Here is a 15,981-nt window from a genome sequence, read left to right as displayed (position 1 = left end):
AGGGATCCAACAACCTTCAAGCTATCTTTTTATTAGAGGAAGATAAGCTAGAATTTAACACTCTAAAACTCAACATTTTATCACATTTTCTTTTAGATACAGGGTTTCATGTATCCCAGAATGACCTCAAACTCACTATATAGTTAACTATGACCTTAAACTTTTCTTTACCCTTTTTGAGACAAGATCTCATTGTGTATCCCCTTCTGGTCTAGAATTCCCTATGTAAACAAAGCTAGCCTTGAATTCACACAGGTCGTCTGCCTCCAAAGTGTTGGTATTAAAGGTGTGCAAAACCGTGCCTGGCTGACCTTGAACTTTTGATCCTCCTGCCTCCACCTCCCAAATGCTGGGATTACAAGCAAGTATATACCAGCACACCTAGTTTGTGTAGTATCAGGAACTGAACCCAGGACTACATGCACGGTAGACAAGTACTCTACCAATTCAACTATGCCCACATTTTTTTTTTTTTTTTTTTTTTTTTTGAGACAAGGTTTCTCTGTAGCTTTGGAGCCTGTCCTTGAACTAGCTCCTATGCCAACATTTTAAAGACAGTACTTTTTTTCTTCTCTTGATTTAAGAACTATAGAACAATGCTCTAAAAATATCAACTTTATACTGGCATATAAATGAGCTAAGAAATTATCTGAGTGATTCTGCAATACAGTACATAAGACATTACATCAAAACACCAAAAAAAGAGACAAAGCAACAAAGCATAATCCGAACTGGTCAAAGCAGCCAACCAATCAGCTGCAAGCTCATACTGCTTTGTCACTACTAATGGAATACAAATCAGATCAGAAAAAAATCGCAAAGCACGGGTGGTTATTATTTTAATCTTTAACATGTACATATTTACCATTTCCTTCATCATTCTCTACAGAGCACGTGCATTATTCATAAGAGCATAAATTATCTTACACAAAATGGCAAAGAATATTCAGCTGTGAATATTGTATTCATTTCAAATACTCAAGCAAGTCTAACAGGCAAGATAATATACAGAGAAATAAGGCTTTTTTTACTTTAATGCTGTTTAATTGGTTCATTGATGGTTTGTGAGGCAGGGTCTTACACTATAGACTGGGTTGGCCTGGAACTCTATAGCTGAGATGACTCCAAAGCCCTGATCTTCCTGCCTCAGCCTCCTGAGCGGCAGGATTACAGGTCTGTAGCGCCATGCCAGTTACCTTAATGTTTTGTAGTATGTATCATTAAAGCCAAATTGTCACACACAGAGACCCTGTGCTGCCTTTACCTCTGCAGATCTAAGTAACCCAGGTGCTACACAAGTAACAACCATGTCAACTCCAACTGACTAGAGCTCACTCAACCCAAACACTATTCCAAAATTTTTTCATTTATAATCTAGGGTAACTACATGACAAACAGAGAGAATGAAATCAGAAAATTAGCTAACCACACCGAGGTTATATAGCAAAGAACACAAAAGCTAGAGTGAGACTGCAAGTTGAATTAGCAGTGAGCACACTTCCTTCGAATCACATAATAAACCATCTGAAAGCAAATGTTTTCCATACCTGTGTGTATCCTTATATGTCGCGTTAACTGACTGGGCTTCTGAAATGTCTTTCCACAGTGTGGACACGAGTACGTGAAGCCGCTTCTGTCAATGTTCCGATTGTAAGTTCTTGTACCTGATGCCCTGGTACGACATATGGGAAAACATTGAGTCCTCCGTACATCACGTTTCTAGGTGAAAGACTGCCACAGAGTTTAGCTGGAGGGTCATCACAATATGCTTTAATGATAAGTCAAACATCTGTCTGCCCAACATACAAACACAAAAGTACACATCTATGAGTTGAGTGGTATAAATTCATTTTTGCCCATTTCTGGTAAAAATAGAAGCTTGGTTTGCTCGCAGGGATTGGGAAGCAAAGGCAGAAGGAATCTTGTAAAGCATGGTTTGTTGGTTTAGTCAGCACGGAGGGGAGGCCCATGCATTATACGAGTTCTACATCGACATGCTCTCCTACAGCTTTCTGTGCTCAATAGAACCTGCATGCTGACAAATGTCCACCTCTCACCACACAGCTAGACAACTGACTCTTTACTTGACCTCCCTGGAAACTGTCTGACTGGCAACAACAGCCAAACATCAGAAAGAACTCTAGACCCCTGCCTCAGCCTCCAAGGAGTTACATCATCACCTGCCACCAGATACCTTCCCACCGTCAGTTATGACATGCACACCCCTTAAAAGTGCCTGTCCATCACAATCCCCTGTCTTGCTCCTCTTGTTTTCCTGTCTGTCTGTCTGCCTCTGTCATGTCCCCCTCCAAGACTGCCTTTCACTCTTTGACTCTCCCTCTCCCCACTCTAAATCTCTTGCACGCACACACACACACACACACATAAAAAAGACCCTGTGGACCCTGTGCCATTTCAAGCTATTCCTTTCCATGTCAAGGAATGGAAATTCCTTAGGTTTAAATCTTAAGACCTCACTCAGGATTCTACAAAACCATCTTCAAAAGCTGTTGGTTTTACTCTCAAACATGTCACCTTCCAGCCACCAAAACTACTGCAGTAATGTTATCTGTAGGAGAGCATTGCCTACATATAGAACATACAGCTTCCTGGCACCCTGATGCCCTCCTGCTAAGACTCTCTAGGAGAAAAGCAACCACCCAAACATTTCCAATCAGCTCCAGGACCCAATGTATGTAGGAAGCATGCATTTTATACACATGGATACAGACACACATGTAGAGAGAGAATAAAAACACTCCTGGTGTCCTGCCTCCACCTTCCTACTGCTTAGATTCATATGCAAGATCATGCCTGGTTTCCATAGTGCTAGGGATTGATCCAGAACCTTGTGCATGGGAGGCAAGCACTCTACCAACTGAGCTACATTCCCAAACCACATTGTATTTTTATATAAAACTGACATAGCAATGCACTCAGGATGTAAAGGTAAGAGGATGATTGTTTAAGGTCACCCTGGACTACGCAGCAAAACCCGTCTCAAAAATCAGAAACAAGCCGGGCAGTGCTGGCGCACGCCTTTAATCCCAGCACTCAAAAATCAGAAACAAGCCGGGCAGTGCTGGCGCACGCCTTTAATCCCAGCACTCGGGAGGCAGAGGCAGGTGGATCTCTGGGAGTTCGAGGCCAGCCTGGTCTACAAGAACTAGTTCCAGGACAGGAACCAAAAGCTACGGAGAAACCCTGTCGCGAAAAATCAAAAAAAAAAAAAAAAAATCATAAACAAGCCAGACACTAAAATAATGGGGATATTAGTCAACAACAGGAAAAATGAAAGTGAAAGATAAGAGACAGGAACCTACTAGTTCCCCTGTCTAAACAGCCCTGGGAGCATATTACATGCTGCCCAGTGTTTATAGATTTCCAACACTTCTTGATAAAAAGAACAGACATTCTCTAACCATTATAGTTTGACATGGTGGCAAGCTAAATTGAAACCATTACTGCTAAACAATTGCTGACACTGTCCTTTATAGTAGCCTGTCGAAATCAACTTGGTGACAGGCATGGAGGCATATAACTATTATCCTTGTACTTAGGAGGTTGATCTCTGTAAGTCCAACACGGGCTACAAAATGAGACCCTATCTTTAAAACAAACAACAACAATAACAACAAACAAACACAAACACAAACAAAAAACAACAAAAGAAGTCAGCTCAGTGAAAGTGACAACACCACCAGCAGGAAAAAGGAAGCAAGGCAGCCAGGACACCCTCCTTTACTTCTTGTCTATTAATAAACAAACCTTCCTCCCCACTCCAAGGCTAAGGACACACTGGAGGGGGAGGAGGAGTAAGAATTAGAGTCAGAGGATGAAGAGGAGGCTGTGAGCCACGCCTCTTAGCCAAGGCGTGGCCACTGCACTCGTGAACTCAGGAGCTGCTCTAACCTACACAGGAGTTGTACAGCATTGAACCAATCAGCTCTAACCTACACAGGAGCTGTACAGCATTGAACCAATCAATCAACTTTCACGGCCTTAGCCCTAGCTGAGGAGCTACTGGCTATTAATGGCTGCGTTTGCTTCAAGAGCACAGCTACTTGTAAACTGTTCATGATCCAGAAAATAATCCCACAATTGTGCTCGTGCAAGCAACCCTAACTAAATCCAGTGACCATTAAAAATAAAATCATGACAGTAGGAATGAGAAGTGTCAGAAAGAATTGCATAGATGAAGTAGGAAAGAAAGGAAAGGTGAATATGATCAAAATACACATGTATCAAAGTGTCAAAAAATAAATGCTAAAATTAAAAAAAAAAGGTAAAGAAACAATATAAGTTAGAATAGCTAAGAACCTGAAAAAATGTTAAGTGTGGCCAAGAGTATATGTATGTATCCAAACAGCAGTGAGGAAACTAGACTTCTATTGAACATGTCAACAGTGTTAAAAGACCAGGACAAATCTGCTGTGTGCTCATAGTTGCTGTGTTTCTTCCTACAACACCAAAAACTTGAGTCAATCACAGCAAAGTAGGCCAGTTTTCTGGATCCTACATGGTTTTCACTGTGCTAGTCTGGGAATGACCATACCTAGCTTTACAGTGAGCCTTCATGTGTTCCTTCAGCTCGGGCGTCGTCTCGAACTCCATCTTACAGGCCTTGCAGGTGTGGACTCGGTTGTTTGCCAGCTCCTGTCGGTGCTCCTCCATGTGTATGGCCAGTTGGCTGTGCAGCGTGAACTCATCCCCACACTCAGAGCAAATGAGGTTCTGGAAAAGGAACATTTCCAAGCCACTGCTCCTTAAAAGAACTGGTGCCACTTTGAACATCAGCCCACAAATGACACCTTCCTCTGAAACATATGTCACATTTGCCTCTCAAAAATGCATATTGTGTTCAAACTGAAATGCATAAAAATCATTTCTACAAGTAAAGGATAAAATGAAAACCACAATTCTCAGACAAACTGGATTCTACACCAAAAGGACATTTGCCAAATGGTCCATGTGTTCCATGAAAACTTCAGAGAAATAGAAAGACTTCAACACATAAAGGTCAGGAAGGAATTCTAGGTGAGATTATAATCTATAGAACACCACCAAACACATAAGTAGGTGATTATTTGTCAATGGAAATGCCTCATTGTCCACTGAGTTACGACTACGGGCTGAAAAGCTCACACGGGCAGCTAGACTGCTGTAAGTAGGGGACACACAGGACTTACCCTGTGCCCAAACCAGTATCGTCAAAGTTCTCCAGTCTTCTTTAGGACTTGAATAGTTTATATATATATAAACTATTATATATATATATATATATATATATATATATATATATATATATATTTTTTTTTTTTTTTTTAATGAATTCATTTCATCTGCTTAATGAGGGTTTTTGCTTTAGTTTGGGATTTTGGTTTTTGTTAGACAGGGTTTCATTCTGTAGTTCTGGCTGGTCTGGAACTCACTAAGCAGGCCAGGCTAGCTTCAAACTCACGAGATCTGCCTGCCTCTACCTCCCAAATGGTGAGATTAAAGGTGTGCGCCACAATGATCAGTTTAATGAGGGTCTTGTGGGGTGCTGGTTTTTTGTTTTATTTTTTTAATGTAGCTGCAGAAGGCAGTTATTCCAGTCCATTCCAGCTGGACAGAGTGGACTAGCCACTGGGGAGCTGGTTCTGAGTTTATCACATGTGATAGACTACATGAACCCTGGTATGCTCATTTCCAACCCCACAGAAGAAGAGGACAAAGCGAAGTTAAATGATACAGAGTTGACAAAAATAACATGACGGTGATGAGTACTTCTGCAGATGGCAAGTGCCGGATTAGGACAACTCCAATCCATGAACATACGTGCAGCTTCATATGCAGCATTTATTTTTGTTGTGACCCTGGCAAACTGTCCAGACACAGAAAGTACCCCATCAATGAGCATAAACTGTTAGTTCCAAATCACGAAAGGTCATTTTTCTTCGACTGTGATATGATCACAGTTTCATATAATCCCAGCTAGCCTCAAACTCACTATGTTCCAAGGATGACCTTGAGCTTCTCATCTTCCTTGATCTGCCCCTGGGTAGGTGCTAGGATTACAGGCCTATGCCACAGCACCCTCTTTATTTAGTATTGGGGGTTGAACCCAGAGCATCACACATGCTTGGAACAACTCCACGACTCTTATTCTCTTGCTCTGGCTCATACCCACCACCTTTTATCTAACTTTTTTTTTCTTTTTGGTTTTTTGAGATGGGGTTTCTCTGTGTAGTCTTGACTGTCCTGGAACTTCCTCTGTAGACCTGGCTTGCCTGAACTCACAGAGATCCACCTGCCTTTGCTTCCCGAGCACTGGGATTAAAGATGTGCACCACCACCATCTGGCTCTCTCACTTTTACACAGAATGATCAGATGAATACATCTGGGAAGCAATCTACACAGACATTACACATACATTTCTCAGAAATGTCTATGTGAAAACGCCTGTTTATATACAATTTGCTCAGATGAAGAAAGGAAGATGGAGCACACCTCCAGAACCAAAGCCAACACATGCCTTCACTGTCTCTCTGCTCCTGACCTGACCATTCAAAAGAAGCTAGGACCTTCCTCCCACCTCTCAGTACCGCAGAAATAACTGAGGAAGTCTCTGCATCCTCCACACCATCAGTAGTATCACGTCTCCTCCTAGACTTTCCTGGGGAATTATAATGCTCCTGAGGAGCCAGCAGAAGTCATGGGGGAAATTTCACACAGCACTTTACTTGGCTGATGATATACCACCTCTGAAGAGCCAGGGTACACAAGATTAAGACTGCTCTGCAGCCTCAGAGTTCCCGGAATGAACACTGACTCCTCTCTCATCTGCCTCTCCAACCTCCATATGCTGCACTGTCCTGCCAAGCCTCAACATTCCAGGACCGAGCTCTCCTCGTCTCTGTAAGGACTCCAAAATGATGTTCAGTACATCAAGTACTCCAAGTTCACCCCATAGAACACTGTTCCTCCCCTACATAAACAGAACACACCCTACATCACTGCAATCAACAAATGTGCACAGCCTCCTTGTGAGCTGCTAGGTCTGCCAAGTAGTGGGGGAATGCACCTGCTATTCTCCAAACATCCTATAGCACCCTCCAAGGGAGATGAGTAAATTCAATAAAGAACATTAACTTTAATGATGATGTGAATTTTAAGGAAATGTGCTTAATATTTAGAAACTACAGTTATTTTTCTTCCCTAGCTTGAATAATTTGATAGAGTACTGACCTTAAGGGCTCTGGGACTATTAATTTCAGCAGAGCAGTGAGGAAAACAGTCTACAAATTCTAAAAATGCCACCTCTATCACAGATAACCCTAAACTAAAAGTCACTTATGCTTCCTAAATACATATATCAAAATGTGTTTATGTTATTTTCAAATCAATTTATACACAATAAACACACATTAAAAGAATAATTTTTAAAAAATTATTGATTTTTATTTTATCTATGTAAGTGTTTTGTCTGCATGTAAATGTTCCACATGCATGCACCACTCAAAGAGGCCAAAAGAGGAATTCAAATTTTCTGGAAGTTACCAACAGTTGTGAGCTACCATGTGGGTGCTAGGAACCAAACCCAGATCCTCCCTCAGAGCAGCCCATGCTCCCAGTCACTGAGCCATCTCTCTAGCCCCAGGAGTAACATTTCACTGCTGTACTCCTTTGTCACTTGGAGCACCATTCCCAAGGTTTTGGTGACCCCATGACAACAGAGCAAGGACCCCAGCCAATGGAACCAGTTGTAAACCACTGCAACCTCCACCTGGAACCCACCTGAAAAAGAACTTGAATGAAATTTGTAGAAGAATAAATATAATAAAAGCAAGTTTTTGAAAATATGACTATACATCCCTCTTTCAGAGAAAAGCAAAATAAATTTTAAATTGTACAAAGAATACCAGAACAACAACAACAACAAAAAAATCTGTTCTGTGTCTTACACAGAAGCTGGGGTTAGATGAAATATAACTAGTCTAGGTAGGTAGATTGGCTAAAGTGCTTGCCTACTGAACTGTATGATGCCATGGCTTTGATCTCATCAAATGCATAAACCGGATGTGGTGCAGCATCCCTGACTCTCAGCGCTCCTCTAGGATGTGGTGCAGCATCCCTGACTCTCAGCGCTCCTCTAGAACGTGGTGCAGCATCCCTGACTCTCAGCACTCCTCCTCTAGAACATGGTGCAGCATCCCTGACTCTCAGCACTCCTCCTCTAGAACGTGGTGCAGCATCCCTGACTCTCAGCACTCCTCCTCTAGAACGTGGTGCAGCATCCCTGACTCTCAGCACTCCTCTAGAACGTGGTGCAGCATCCCTGACTCTCAGCACTCCTCTAGAAGAACAGGTAGGAAGAAAAGAAGTTCTAGGTCACTCCAGACTACACAGGGATTTCCAGGTCAGTCTAGGATACATCAGCCCCCATTTCAAAACAAGAAAAATAAGAGAAGCATGCCCATGGGAAAGTATGTTTGTTCTATACTGTGACCCTGGAAAGGGGCCTTGCCAAAACACAGAGTACCAGCAGAACTTCAAGAACCTTCACCCAATGATCTTACCCTCCAAAGCATTAACGTGCCTAAGTTTCACCTCACAGCCCAGACTACAGTTCATCATATTCTCTTAACGTCACCCTGAGGTCAGATCCCTTGTTTTTAGCATGTGCTTCACAGTCCCTGACTCAAAGACCACAACCCTGTCTACTGCTGAGCGGCACAAATGAACATACCCAGCCATGAGGCCTCACAATCATTGACTCTGAACAGCACTGGACAATCTGTGAACTTGCCCCCACCTATACTCTGTTCTCATTTCCAAAACAGGTTCCCAAGCTGCCTAGGGCATTTAACAGGATTAAATCCACTTAAACATCTAAGAAGAGGTCATTATTAATGTCAAGACCTAGTGGAACAGGCCCGTAATCCCAACTACTTAGGAGGCTGAAGAAGAAAGATTGTACTGTATGTTCACAGCATGTGTAGACTACAGAGAGAATTCAAGGCCAGTCTGGAAAACTCAGGAAACCTTGTTTTAAAAAATTAAAAATTAAATAAATAAAACAAAATGTACGTATGGGTTGGAATACAGCTCAGTGATAGAGCATTTCCTTGGCAGGTTCAAAACTCACTACTGAGAAAAGCAGAATGCCAATATGAAAGGTATGTCTTTGCTGTAAGCATTCTGATGGTCTCTGCCTTCAAAGGAGTTGGCTGGACAACTGGGAGGAACAGGCTGCCTAGTGCAGGGCAGCCCCTCTGCCCACTGAACATCGTATGAACCACTGTCTGGACACTTCGCAGCTGCTTTAAAGAAACTGTGCTCCAACTGCAGGAGCTCTTCATCTCAGCAAGGTCACAGCTCCTACTCCAGACTTGCCCCACTCACAATCATTCCAGACAAACTGCATCAGCTTGGGAAGACCACTCCAGGAGAGATGAGCCTTGAAGATTCTACATGATCCCGCTCATTTCTCAAGCAGGTCAGAGTGAGTAACACGCCCCAGTAACATAGCAGAATTGAATTGGTTTAATTCATGGCCTATGACTGGTCTTCATGTGAGACTTTGTGATTGGTGGACCTGAAAGCTGTGCTGTGATTGGTGCAAATTACAATCATACATTTGCATGCCACAACCACCTCCTGGCTATATAATCTGGCCTTTCAGATTACTTTTCAGGTCACCCAGAAGATACTCTACTATGCTGCCCCTCCACACTGGAATATTAGGCCAGATATTCTCCTGAATGGTCTTTCTTGCTTACTTGTGATCTTTACCATGGATAAAGTGGGCAGAGATAGTAACACAGGCAGCTGAAATGGTAACAGGCTCTAGGAAGGACTGAGGCATCAGAAGTAAAGATGCTGTGGCACTTTTAAATAAAGAAGCTTCTAGAGCTGGCCCCTATAAATCAGGCTGATGATTAACAACAAACACACATTAAACCATTACCTCTTCCTTCTCATGGAGCATAATATGTGCTTTGAGACTGGCCACTCTGGAAAACCTCTTGTTGCACACAGGACAGACAGGATCTTCTGCATTGTGTGTACACTTATGAAGTGTCAAGTTGAATTCAACATTAAATGTTTGGGGGCACTGGTCACAACGGTGTGGCTATTTGACAGAAAAGAAGAATTGAGTTACGACCTTTCCAAAGATGTTATTAAAATAATAAGTACCGGGTGTGGAGGCACACACCTTTAATCCCAGCACTCAGGAGTCAGAAGCAGATAGATCTCTGTAAATTTGAGGCCAGCCTGGTCTATAGATTGAGTTATAGAACAGTCAGGGCTCCCAAGGCTTCTGGTAGAATTTTCAAAGGACTGCAAACAGAACATCACATGTAAAACTACTGACTTTCATCAGAAACATAGACTAAAAAAAAAGAAAAAGAAAAACTACTGACTTTCTTTTCTTGATTATATTATCTGGCCTCAAACTCCCAATCCTCCTGCCTCCACCTCTCTAGTGTTAAGATAAGCATGTGCCTAATTACCTAACTCCAAAACTATTTCTACTGTGTGACACTGAAATGAATCCATTGGGTTGTAGCCCTGGGAGCCGTGAGGAAATACAGCCCAGCAGATGGGTTTTCCTCCTGCTTCTAACAACTCACTCACTGTAAACAAAACCACTTCTAGAAAAACAAATAACCATGGACATTTTCCTCTAGATTTCAACAGTTGCTTCTCTCAGTCCAAAGTTCCCTCTACATGGAAACATTCTCTCTCTTACCTGGAAAAAGAAAGGCAAAGCAATGGCTGGTATCTCTCTGCAGCCTTTCAGACTGGGAAACCACAGCCATGTCTTCCACCAGCACCATGAGACAGCACATCACAGCGAAATCTGAGCCTCACTCCCCCTCTCCAGGAGACCAGCTCCCACTCTCTAAGCAAAGGAAAGTCAGCCAGCCCTTTCAACTGTACTTTCAAGCTGCTTCCCAACTATTTTCACTATGTCATATCTGGAAGGATTAGCAAAAAAAGGGTTCAATTCTCTCTTTAAAAGGATACACAGGGAATGAAAGGCTAGAAGGAGCAGCTCAATAGCAGAACATATGCTAAACACACACAAGGTCCTGCGTATAATCCTCACCTCCAGTCATCCCCAAAAGACAGTACTGACTCCTGTTAAACAGAATGTAAAGCCTCAAGAATGCCATAAAGACAACTTGAAAGCAAAATACCCTCTAAGGAAAAAAGCATGTCAAAATAACCACCCTGAATCCAGTCGTATAGGAAACCAAGATATCAAAAAATCTTATTTCTCTGTCTGCTCACAAATAATTTCAATACAGACATTCACTAAAGCACAGTGTCAAAAGAACGGCAAAATGTTTACATACTATGAAATGAGCTATAATTTTGTCTTACATGACTCTATAGCACCTCCAATTTCAGAGCCCTCGTTCTGGAGTCCTCTTGGAAATACCCACCTTGTCATTTTGCTCATGTTCCCTCATGTGACGCTGAAACTGAGACTCTTTTGGAAAAGACAGCAAACAGATCTCACATTTGTGGAAGCTTGGTATCTGACAGTCATCGTCAAGATCATCATCATTCAACGCCAAAACTCCATCTATAAAATTTCATAAGTACAAACAATGAGCACCAGGTGTTAGTCCACTACATAAACAAAACTAAATCATTTGGCTACTTTAATTTTTCATATTGCTATTTTACATTTATAGATGTTTTGCCTGCATGCACGTCTTGCACACCTCTGGCATGCGGTGCCCTCAGAGGCCAGAAGAGGACATTAGATCCCCTAGAACTTGAGTTATAAACGGTTGGGAAGTGACATGTGGGTGCTGGAAATTGAACCCAGGTCCTCTGGAAGAACAGTGAGTGCTCTCTGGCCCCTCATTTGGCTATTATTAAAAACAGAAATTTATAAGAGACTTGAATTTGAAAAATGGACACATTTGAGTTTAGAAATGAGAAATCTTGGGATGCCTGAGATATGGGACAAAAAAATTCAAAATACTTCGCAGGATTTCTAGATACCTGAAAACTAATTTCCTAAGGCAACACACACACACACACACGAAGGTTCCTTGAACTTTGCCAGCATGTGACATCTAACTCACAATAAATGCAGGCAAAACACCAATGCAAATAAAAATAAATAATTTTTTTAAAAAGAATATATCAGCTTCCTATTCCACTCAGTAGGCTCAACTCTGTAAAAATATAAAAGTCTCCAACTGTGAACTCTTTATCTCTGAAAATTGCTGCAAAGAAAGAGTAAGTCAAAAAGAAAAACTCTTGTTCTCTCAGATAGTGAGAAACTGCAATCCTTTGTTTGGTCAATTATAGTGGCACAAAAGGATTTCCCACACAGGGATAATACTTCAAACTTAAAAGTATTTTTAGAAGTACCAAAAATATAACAATATAGTACAGGTGCTCATAAATTTGCCAAAAATGTCAAATAAAGACTTTCTGAATAATTACAATTTTTAAAGTATATACATCTCAAGTTTTGAGATTAGGACATAAAATAAATAATACTTCAGAACTATACAAGAATGACAAATAAATTACAGGCCATTTTAATTCAAATCTGGGAACTGGGAAAGGAGTTCAGTTGGGAGAGTTACCATGCATGGGGCCCTGGGTTCAATCCCAAGAACCACAGAGGTGCACATTGGTAAACCCAGCTCTAATTTCAAGGTCATGCAGACAAGATGTGCCCACTGATGCAATAGTGGCCTGGAGGCTAAAGGAGTAACCAAGTACTTTCTGGCTGGATTTGAAGACTGCTCCATAGAAGGTAATTTAGGCCTGGTCTGAAACCTGGCTCCAGAGATCACAGGCCCAAGTGGGAAAGCTAGGTCTCAAGTTTTGCTAACTAAATATGTCCACTGCTTTCTAAATATTTATAATCATATACGTAGACTAGTAAATACTGTATGTAGGAAATCAGTTTTTATATGTCAAAGAAAACTATCAATAAAATTCTCATGTTCTTACTACTAGTTACAGAATGGAAAGAACATCTGCCAGTTCATTAAGAAATCATATAACTCAACTCTCAAAAGTGGCCCATTTCTAATCCCAACACTTGGGAAGTGAACACAAGAGGATTACCATGAATTTGAGCCCATGTGAACTATGCATAAGATGTCAGCCTGGCCTAGTGTGAGACTCTTTCTCAAAACTTAAAATAATCAGGAGGCTGGAGAGGGCTCAGTAATTAAGAGCACTTATTGCTCTTGTGCCTCCAAGTACCAGGCATGCATGTTGTGCATGTACATACATGCAGGCAAAACACTCACAAGCATCAAATAAACCTAATTTCTTTTGAATCAGTTTGCTGCCTTAACATAACAAATTTTTATAAAAAATATTTTAACAAAATTACTTACAAATCCTTTTTTATTATTTTTTAGACAGAGTCTAACTATGTATCCCTGACTGGCCTGGAACTTGGAAAAGCAACTACCTGCACTGCCCAATTGCTGGGATTAAAGGCATGTACCCCCATGCCTCGTTTACAAAGCTTTTAATGTATGACTTAATAAAGTAAAGCTGGGCCAGGTGGTAGTGGTGCACCCCTTCAATCCCAGCACTCGGGAGGCAGAGGCAGGCAAATCTCTGTAAGTTCGAGGTCAGCCTGGTCTACAGAGTGAGCTCCAGGACAGCTAGGACTGTTTCACAGAGAAACCCTGTCTCAGAAAAAAAGAAAAAAAAAAAAAAGGAAAGCAAAGCTGGATGTAGAGTTTGGCTGGATGTGTGACCCAACAGTCACAGTCTGGTACACCCCACTACAAGCTAAACTGGCTTCGGTTATACCCACAACTGCTTTCATGTAACTAAAGTACATAAATGTTAGCCAAGTGAAGTCAAATACCCTTAATAACACTATAAAAACATTTATTTTACATACTTCTGAAAGCACCTCAAGGCTCCAAGCACCAAAGCTTGAGAACCACCATGGTGAGCCTGACTGCTGTAAGGTTGCCTTCAAACAAGTCTAAGGAAGATCTCTGAACAAGCTGCAACACTTGGGGTGCGCAGTAAAAGATGGTCTCTCAAAAGAGGGAATCAAAAAGGCCAAAAGCAAAGAACAAATGCCAAAAAAAAAAAGTCAAAATTGGCACCATCAAGGATAGCAGCAATGATTGGTGGCAGAGTGAAGAGAGCTGAGACGGAGGCCAAAGGGTTTTGGGGGGTATGAAGTTTAATCAGAACCCTGAGCTGACCTCCTGTGAAGTTTAACTAGGGTGTGGCCCAAGACTACATTTGAGAAGATCGTCCACCATGAAAAGTGAGAGACTGACAGAGATGAACAGCAGAGTCCAGTTTGAAAGCCCCACCTTTAGGGCTGTGGAGTCCTTGGAAAGGTGCGGAGGGTTGCAAACCCAGTTCTCAGGAAGCAGCTACAAACTTAGCTATGGAGCTGGACAGACGGTGCAGTATGTAAAAAAAAAAAAAAAAAAAAACACTTGCCAACAATCACACACAATAAAAAAGAATGCAACTAAAATTTTTTAAAGAGACTTAGTTATGAAATGTCTGGAGAAACAAGAGAAACAGAATTAAGTCTTCGATTTGGTCCTTTGTGGGCAGTGCTACCATCTGGTGAAATGTAGTGCCCGCAGAGGAAGGAACTCTCAGCCTTGACTCAACGGGAATTTCACATTCTTTCTCTCTAACCCTCTTCACACTGCACCTTACATTAATATTAGCATAAAACATGTTATCCAAAACAAACACCATAAACACAGGAGCACACGCGCGCGCGCGCGCACACACACACACACACACTCGAAGGCCGAAGCGGTGAGCTATCAGTCATCGATGAACAGTCTGGGCAGTTAATCTCATCAACATTACTATACAGCCACCATTGCTCCAAGCAGTCCATGAAAACAACAGTGTATGAAATCTGTGAAATCGCTGGCTGTGGTGCATAAACAGTGTTCAGATTGACCTATCGACACGCCTGTTGACTCTGTAGTAACTTCTAGTTTGGGTGTCCTGTGCCCAAGCTCGCACTGATGCCAGCTCCTCACCCATCTTAGCATAGCCCTTTGTAGGTCCAGACCCGATGTGACCGTGGGCGTCCGCACCTGGGCTCCCTGATGACAGCTCTTGAACCTCGGGGCACTCATCCCCAAGGACAGTCAAACCCTGAGTCACTAAGCAGCAACCGGCTATGTAAACATAATAGAAGTTGGGGCGATTCACCTTCCATTGCGTCCCAGACAGGCACCGCCTTCCCAGCGCCTAAGCAGGGTCCTTTCCCAGCAAGCTTGACTGCACAAACCGCCCAGGGCTGCTTCGGGACCACAAACGTTGGGACTCCGGGGCTGGTAGTTCCCAAGACTGAGACTAAACCCTGGCTCTTACAGCTGAGCTCTGCGCCTCTCAACCCGATGACCCCCATCCCATCTCAAAAGAACGCGGTGGCAATGGATGCCTGTTTCCTCCTCCTCGCGCTGGAGGAGGGGCCCCCACTAAGCGCCAGGCTGAGGGGAGGCGACGGTGTGGGTGACATTTTCCCCATCACTTCGCCCGCTGTAAAACTGTGCACTTCTTCCCGAAAAAGAAATAGGCCCCAGTTATCGCAAACGAATTCAGCCAGCGAGGCAGAAGCGGCTGAGGGGAATGCTGCCCCCGAGGCCTACTGTGCGCAGGAGAGCCTACTGTGTGCACCTCCCCGCGGGACCCCCTTCCAGGCCCTGGTTCCCCGACGGTCTGGGGTTCCTTAGAAACGCGGAACCCGGACACACCGGAAGAGCGGGCACTCCCTCGGGCCTGCGCCGGGGACGGCCGAGGCCGATAGGGGACGGGCGGAAGGGACAGGGAGACATGGAGGGAGGGGACTGAGGGGACCACGACGCTGAGCTGAGCGGAGGGGAGCCCGCGGCATGGAGGGCGGGGGACTGCCTGGAGGATCGGGACTCGGGAGGGCGGTGAGGAGATTCGCAGGACAGGGGCTCGGGGAGGGAGCCGACAGGAACTCGGGA

At 43.0% G+C, this 15,981-nt stretch overlaps 1 protein-coding gene across 1 annotated transcript in view; it reads right to left on the bottom strand.

Annotated features, from left to right (window-relative positions):
* The window catches only part of Znf236 (zinc finger protein 236), a 90,249-nt gene that overhangs the window by 73,787 nt on the left and 481 nt on the right, over window positions 1-15,981 (bottom strand). Inside the window, 4 exon segments of the mRNA XM_057788731.1 lie at window positions 1,548-1,672; window positions 4,556-4,734; window positions 9,954-10,118; window positions 11,440-11,582. Coding sequence (XP_057644714.1) covers window positions 1,548-1,672; window positions 4,556-4,734; window positions 9,954-10,118; window positions 11,440-11,582 — 612 coding nt within the window.

This window comes from Chionomys nivalis, chromosome 14 (genome assembly GCF_950005125.1).
Source record: "Chionomys nivalis chromosome 14, mChiNiv1.1, whole genome shotgun sequence".
NCBI lineage: Eukaryota > Metazoa > Chordata > Mammalia > Rodentia > Cricetidae > Chionomys > Chionomys nivalis.
The sequence above is the reverse complement of the archived record's forward strand: the minus strand, read 5'-3'. Positions and strand labels throughout refer to the sequence as shown.